General features: G+C 37.5%; 1 protein-coding gene across 1 annotated transcript; it reads left to right on the top strand.

Annotated features, from left to right (window-relative positions):
- Positions 1–2,552: 2,552 nt before the first annotated feature.
- On the top strand, positions 2,553–4,378 carry LOC127805937 (probable 2-oxoglutarate-dependent dioxygenase AOP1). Its single transcript, XM_052342787.1, has 3 exons — positions 2,553–3,024; positions 3,115–3,436; positions 3,910–4,378. The coding sequence occupies exons 1-3, from the start codon at positions 2,651–2,653 to the stop codon at positions 4,156–4,158; spliced, it is 945 nt and encodes a 314-aa protein (XP_052198747.1). The 5' UTR covers positions 2,553–2,650; the 3' UTR covers positions 4,159–4,378.
- Positions 4,379–8,613: the final 4,235 nt, after the last annotated feature.

Raw genomic sequence — 8,613 nt, 5'->3', positions numbered from 1 at the left:
ATGTCAAAAGACGGAAATTAATTGTTTGGCTTTGTTATAAAAGTTATATCAAATGCTAAATTTACATTATACAAAACATTTTTAAAATATATAACATTACATAGATTTTTATTTTAACATTAATTGTTTGTCTAAAAAGAGACTAAAATTAGCTTATTTTTATATATATTTAAATTTTAAATAATTTTAAATTATAAAAAGCACACATTATTCAAAACATGCTGTAAATGAGCTCACAAACAAGTCACAAACAAGTTTGTTTATGAATCCAAATAAGTCAAGTCAGCTTTGTTTTGTTGCCTGTGTCGGGTTTGCCTGATGCGGGCATGTAAAGTGGGTAAGAGAACCCATGCTCTTCTCTGATTTTATCTGTGTTGAACAATTATTATGTTATCTGACAACATAACAATTTAAATTTTTTGTAAGTCAAGTAACATAACAATTTATTTAGCTCAAATTCAACTTAAGCTCAAGTACCTTTAAACTTAAACTCCAATGCAACTCGTTAATTATCTAGACAAATTTAAAAATAATTTATTTAGCTTGAAATTTATTTATTTAGCTAAACAAACAAGTTTAAATATATAAACCATAGTGGAGTCAAAGTTTAGGTTATTCATGAGCACTCTATATATTCACTTGCGGCATTATATGGGAGTTACAGTATATATCGCATATGTTAGCGAAAAATTAGCCTACTCATCCCTTTCTTACCACTTGTCCTTTGGTATTCAAACATTAAAAAATATTCTTGGATTTGGACATAAATTAACTTATATTTAATGTCACATCGTCAGTACATGTCGTATTTCGTATGGAACACTTACAATGATAGTTTCATTGAAGATACCTGTAGGTGTAGTGTTTCGATATATTGTTTTGGTGGTTATTTATCCTATCATTTATGGTTTTAAGATTGGACAAATAGTAAGATTATTTTTTTAAAGACAGTTTATTAATTAAGATATGAGGTGAAAAAGTTAAAATATGAAATGCATTACGGATTTCTATTATTTACAATATGTTTGTTAAGCTTATCTAACTATTTTTAAAAAAATCATTAATAATTTCTTATCTTGATCTTTTAAAATATCCTTATCTCCCCCCTCTCAAGATAAACATATCTTGGTCTTTATAGATAAGAAAAAAATGATATTTGTATCCTTCAGTGTATTTTAAAAAATTTAACAAACAACTTGATAAAAATCTTGGAATGCTTCCCAACTTTATCTTAACCATTCTATATCTTGGGATCTGAAAACCATGACATACTTATCTTGATACTCCCTTATTTTACTCATTTTAACAAAGGCTACCTAAATATGATTTCATTGAAACAAAACTCCAAATCATTTATAATGTTAGGTTGAGGGCATATCTCGAGTTTTACAACAAAAACTAAAACAAAAAAGAAACTAGACTAACAAATAAGGGAATATACTTTTGAGCTAAAAAACAAAAAAAAAGACTATACACAACTTTATACAGATGTCAAATGTCACCCTCAAAAGGGCTGCACTTAATTAGAAAATATGAACTCTCTATCTTCATTTATCAAATCTCCATAAGCATTTGAAGACTTTTTATGCGAATATTAACATTTATGATATCAACATCTGACTATTCACCTAAAAGAATTTGGAGAGGACATGAACAATATTCTAAAATTGTCAATTCATAAAACATGCATCCCAAAGCATTACAAGAAATATTCATGCAAATGTCAATACCAACACCCAGTTACTTCCCAAAATAATAACTTAGAGTGCATAAAGTATACTCATAAATTAAACCAGTATTTGACGTGAAAGTTAATATTTATAATACTAACCCTTAGTTACTAAGCAGTTCAAAATAAGGAAGTAGTCGAATTTTGGCTAGTTGAAAAGCTCCAAACATGCTACCAACTCTGAAGAATTTGAGGAAATGAAATGGTGGAAAGTTGTATCTGTACAACACATTGAATTTGATGCACCAATTGATGAATGCTAACCAAGCTTTATCAAATGTTTTAACCACAAGGGTGTTAATATCCACAAACAAATTTTCTTTTACTAAAATAATATTATTTTTAATAATATTACTTAGATAATATCTAGACACACTATTTTATCAAAATAGTAACGGGATTCTATTCAACAAATGTATAATCACACTTTACGAGTTAGGAGGTCAAAATTACAAATTCATCTGTCAAGTGCCCTTAACCTAGCATATCATATATGAGTAATATCGAGATTGATATCATATACAAAGAAAAATACATGTCGATTTAGTTCGGTTATCAATTAAGTTTTTTATATGATATTATTATTTTTAAAATATAAGTATGTCTACAAGCAAGACAATCCTACAATTTATTTATAAAAAATTAATAATATATAAAAGATGATTAAAAGAGAGGACCACTCTCACTCAATCAAAGACCCGTATGATTAGATGTTTTTCAATTATGAAATAATACACAGCCAGCATTTGGCTTGGCAATAACTAATTATTATTCACATGATCTTGCGCTATATATGATCTGATGATAAGAACTTTCAACCTAATCTCATTACTTACATCACAAATGATCATAAGAATTCACCTATAAAGAGGCTTAGATACTGATCCTACGAATTCAGCAACACGAGAAAAAGGGGTCGAAATGGGTTCAGAAGCCAGCCTGAAACTTCCGGTGATCGATTTCTCCGGCCCGGAGCTCAGGCCGGGCTCTGGAGAATGGGACTCGGTGAAGGCTCGAGTCATGGAAGCCCTCCAAGAATACGGCTGCTTCGAGGCATCGTTCTCCCGAGTGCCCTCCGATAGCCGGAAGGCCCTGATCGATGCATTGGAAGAGCTCTTCAATCTCCCCCTGGAAGCCAAGCTCCGAAACACTTCCAAGAAGCCTTTCCATGGCTACGTCGGCCAGTATCCGATGGTGCCGCTTTACGAGAGCATGGGCATCGACGACGCAACCGACCTTGAAAAGGCTCAGGGATTCACTCGCCTCTTGTGGCCTCAAGGAAACCTTAGTTTCTGGTAGATTATTATCGAAATCGATCCTTTTCACCCTGATTTTGCGCGAAAATACAGTTTAATCGAGTTGTTGAAATTTTCCATCTTTGGCAGCGAAGCCGTTCATTCTTACTCGGAGGAACTGTCGGAGCTTGATAGGACGGTCAGGCGGATGGTTTTGGAGGGCTTAGGGGTGGAGAAATACGTGGACGAGCACATGGAATCGACGAACTATCTTCTCCGATTGATGAAGTACAAGGGCCCCCAAACAAGCGAGACGAGGCTGGGGCTGAATTCCCACACTGATAAGAACATAGTTACCATCCTGTATCAGAATCATGTTGAGGGATTGCAGGTGCAGACGAAGGACGGCCAGTGGATCGATGTAAAACCGTCGCCGGATTCTTTCGTAGTCATGATCGGAGATTCTTTCTACGTAAGCTGGTTTCTCTTCTTCATTCCATGCTTTCACCAGATATGCTTTGTAGTACCACTCTTGGAATAGGGTCACTTACACGAAAATCAATTGAACCCCGTAATAGATGCTTCACTAAACTCAATCAATATACAGTTTTGCACAAAGAACCCAATTAGGATCCTGTTTATTTTAAATATCTGGTCAACCCCTTGCCCAGTCATGGGACACTTACTAGGGGTGCCAACCTATTTACATGTAATTAGCAATGGATAACAATTCCGGTGGAATATTAGATATATTACCTCTATCATTGTCTGTATTTCTACTTAATACAAACATTAGTAAGAGACTCCTACATGGAGTTGCGCCTATTGACTGAATAAGTTCGCATTAATCTTGACTTAGAATTTAAAGAGTTATCTAACAGCTCCATAACGTGTTGAGTTGTAGAAATGATGAATTTGTACATTTATTTGATCTGTTGGTTACAGGCATGGACAAACGGGCGATTGCATTCTCCATACCACAGGGTGATGATGAGGGGAAACGAGGAGAGATACTCCGCCGGATTGTTTTCAATCCCAAAAGCAGGCTACCTGATAAAGGCGCCGGAGGAGCTGGTAGACGAAGAGCATCCTTTGCTATTCAAGCCCTTCGACCACGTGCAATTCCTGGGATTCTACTACACGGACGCCGGCCAGAGAGCACAGTCTGCCCTCAAGGCTTATTGTGGCGTCTGACGTGGAAATGGCCGCCGATGAAGTTCGCCGGCCGGCCGTTTTTCTATGTTTTTTTGTATATGTGATCGTTGCATGTCTGTATTTGCTTCTTGATTAATGTTAGGAAGTGTTGGGATATATGCTTTGTGTCTCTTACATCTGTTAGAGGTGACTCCCAACTGTGAATCGAATTCAAATAGGAATAAAAGTGCTGGGTCTTGTACGGGATTTGAGTGATCTATTGTGAGTGTTTTAAGTGAATTATCATTCATATTTTATTTAGGGTTATTTATCTCTTCAAAACAAAAAGGGTTAATGCAATAAATCGAATTAAAATATAGATCAAAACAAGATCATAAGCAAACAGAAATAAAACTCCCTGTTTAAACCGTTCAAGGCTCAAATATGAAAGATCAGTCATCACTCTTGGTAACACCAACGAATAGAAACCACAAGCCACAAACGAAGCTCTCAAACCATAAGCCCAGAAAAGCCCTAACACCTCTCGGCCAAAACACTAAAGAAACATTCTCTCACCCAAACGATCACAGCCACACAAAGTAGGTTACCAAAGAAGGTAGATTGGTCACAAAGACAGTGAGTTCAAAACACAAAGCCAAGAGAAAGAGCTTAGCCGAATAAAGAACCCAGATCTGAATATGTAGAGGCTTCCAACGACATCAGAGGGACCGCCTTTCTCATACAAAGAAAGGCGGCTAAAAACAAGGAAGGAAGGATCATCTATAGAAGGTAAGAATGCCTCTATCACAACTAGATGAATTAAGACAGAAGTGATGAAGCAATTGGCCAAGATAGGAAACACGAGAGAGAAAGGGAAAGAACTAGGGTTCGGCTAAGAGGAAAAATACACTAAACAGAGGGCAAAGAAGCCCTTTTATATGAGGGCTAAAAGGCTAAATTGAGTGGGCTTCGCCCTACTTGAGCAAATGGGCCGAGGCCCATTTCTCCTTTAAAGTGGGTAGTGCAATTGTGGCCTGACTTCTAAAATGGGTTGCCAAAAGAAAATGGCGATGGTCTTGGGTCCTTCAATTTCGGGACGAAGCCTATGAAGACTCACCCGAAAAATCGTCATAGCCTCGGGTCTTATCAAGGAACAAAAAACAACAAATCTCCACCTTGTTTCCTAATAAGGCCAACACATACATGTAGCAAAAAAACATACAGCATGTAATGTCCCATTTTCCTAGAACGTGCATTACCTCGAGATTTCGAGAATATATATATATATATATTTTCAACCTCATACACACAACAAAAGCCCTTCGATATACATACCATCATCATAATCATTTCCCGACAATCCCGATTGTACCTTCTCAGCATATCAAAATTTTAAAAATTAATAGGCTAAGACAGGTATTATCAATCACATCAGCGGAAGCAAGATCGAAACCTCAATGATATATATCCGACAATTACTTTTACAGTAACCAAATCGATGTTTTAGATGAAAATATCAAAATATTACATAATCTCTAAACATCGTAATCATAAACAAAGACCTAAGAAAACATAACAGCTACATCTCGATGACATTCTTTCCCTTGGCGCCACTACTTTCACCTGGAATGTTTGAATATTCCAGGGACATAGTCCAAATTAGATGCTGAATCATCTAAGTGAGAGTTCAAAAATATTTTCATCCAGATATGCAAAATCATATAATAAATCGATAAATCTTGACATGCCCCAGCCTAAGAGAATCCCACACAGCACTTAGCCCTAACCAGGAAAAATGTAATCTCTCTAAAGGCGACCCGACCACATCGACCCATTGGCAAACACAATCTTGTTTAAGAGGGACAACCTCGACATATGAACCCGGGAATCACCCCGTTGTCATTGTTAGGCATTATGCTCCTACTCAAAAAGCATTCTAGAACCCAACGCAACCCTAGCCCCAAGATTATCACATCAGCACTATCCCCGGAATCAACGACACCTTGGTATTAATGCTATTGCTCAAAGGAACCTGGGGTGGCGTCCACTCTCAACCCCGCCACTTGAGCCAACAACCGGGGTGGTGTCCATTCTTAGCCCCGTCACTTGAGTATCGTAGGGTAAAGTCCGTCTCAGCCCCGTCCCAAGTGGGTCACCTAGCATTAATCCTTGGTACGCATCCCGAGTGCTGTCACTCAGGGCTACGTCATAGGTTAACAACCCACGTCCCACATGGACAACACATAACATGCCAATGCCGAAAATCATAACATGCATATAAAATCAACATTTCAATTTATGTAATTTGTCGTACGAAATCTAATACATGTGTAAATAATCATTTGGACAAACCATCACAATAAACCAAGCCATAGGGACGAACACTCACCTTTAGACACTACTCAATTTTCTCGAAAAGCGTGATATGCCTCGATTTACGTGCCCACCTTGAACTTCACACGAGTCACTTCTCCTTAAGCCGTAAGGCACCCTAATCATCATATTTATCCAACAATTATAATTTTCTCCTTAATTTTCTTACATTTTCCTTTTTTTTTTTTCCCATTTTTCCTCACTAATAATCCAAAATAAATATCCACTAACCTTTTTCACCAAATGTTTTTGCACAACAATTCCTAAAATAATTTTCCAAGAATAATACAAAAAAAAAAAAATTGGAAAATAACTTACCTACACGCGCCCCCACGCGCCTAGGCGCGTCTCTGCGAGTGAAGACAGCGCGTGCACTGCACGTGCATCATTTTCTCCGGCGAGCAGCTCGCTGGTCAGCGTTGGAATCTTTCCTCGATCACACCACCTGAAAGCCTTCTTCAAGTTGATCACGATGGCATCCTTGGGTGCTCGAAACAACCACCGGAGGGCCTTCAAATCGAGCAAAATCAGGCTCGGTCCGACCATCGCGCGTGACTTTCCGGCCACCCTTGAAACACCTTCAAATCACCTCGAAAACTCACAAAACTTACCAGAAATGCTCCTCTCGCCTCAAGGATCAAAAGCCCCTTATTGGCTTCCCTCGATTCGCCCTCAAACTTGAGCAATTTGGTGCTTCAAAATTGGCCAAAATCCTTTGCTATTTATAGGCCAAAACCGACCCACACGTGGCCAATTTCCGGCCATGTCTTCTCCCACACGCCTTCTAGACTACCCTTGGCCATGCCCTGACGAGATTTGTTGCCCAAATCTCCAGATTTTCTGGCCAAAAGTCGCGGCCAGATCTTCCATGCTTTAGCAGATTTTTGAAAATTGCATTTTAGCCCTCTTGAGATTTTCTTTTGCATTTTGGTCCTTATCCTCAAGCCCCTGGTCTTCCCAGCACCATCACTAAGACCCTCAAGATTAGTACTTCTCATTTCTCCCTTGAAATTTCTAAAAAATTACCGTTTTGACCTTCCTCAGGCAAATTTAGAAAATTATACTTAGGTCCGACTGATCGTTTTGGCCCTAAATCCACTCGATTTATTCTGGAATCACTTAAGGGTTGTTCTATACATAAAATATTAGTCATTGACATGCTCTGTTGACTTTTCGGACGTTTCTTACGTCGATTCGATTTTCTCAGTCCGGTCGACAGTTGTACCGAAAACTGTTCCCGATCCAATTTCTTTCATCACCAAAAATCATAACTTATATTACTTGATGATGCTATACTATTTTTTCTTAATTATCTAGGGTCCGAGGTACTCCCTTCTATCGATTTAGCAATTTATTTTACTTTTAAACCCACTTTTCGGTATTTTAAATTCATCTAAATTATGCGGTGACCTCACACAGATATGGGGTATTACACAACAGAAAACATAAGAATAATCTGTAGGCAATTTAAGAAAGAAAACCTTATCAATTCTCACGTAACTTTACTAATGCTTAGAAGGTCTAGACACCTTTTGAATTTTTCAACAGTAAGCACCTTTGTTCCCATATCAGAGGGGTTGACATCTGAATGCACTTTTTCAAGTCTAATAACATCTTGAGATATAATATCATGAATAAAGTGCAGTCTTACATCAATGTGTTTAGTGCACTCATGAAAAACAGGGTTTTTACACAAATGAATAGCTGATTGACTATCAGAAAAAATAATAACATTTTTTGTTAGAACACACAGTTCATTTGCCAGCTATATATTCAGATTCTGTGGTTGGCAAAGCAACAATGTGTTGGAGTTGAGACTTCCAACTAATGCATGAGTTACATAAAGTAAACACATAGGATGCTGTTGATTTCCTATTGTCTCTATCACCTGCATAATCTGAATCTGTAAACCCCATTAGACTCATTTTATTTGAATGATGTTTATACACTAAACCTACATTAGAAGTACCCCTCAAACACCTAAGCAACCATTTCAATGCTTCCCAATGGATAGGACCTGGGTTTTTCATAAATCTACTTAATGTGCTAACTGTATGGGTTAGGTCTGGTCTAGTACATACCATGAGGTACATAACCGATCCTATTGCATTAGAATAAGGGACTTTACTCATGTACTCCTCT

This window comes from Diospyros lotus, chromosome 7 (assembly GCF_014633365.1).
Source record: "Diospyros lotus cultivar Yz01 chromosome 7, ASM1463336v1, whole genome shotgun sequence".
Lineage (NCBI taxonomy): Eukaryota > Viridiplantae > Streptophyta > Magnoliopsida > Ericales > Ebenaceae > Diospyros > Diospyros lotus.
Note: the sequence above shows the minus strand (reverse complement) of the source record. Positions and strands in the feature narration are given on the sequence as shown.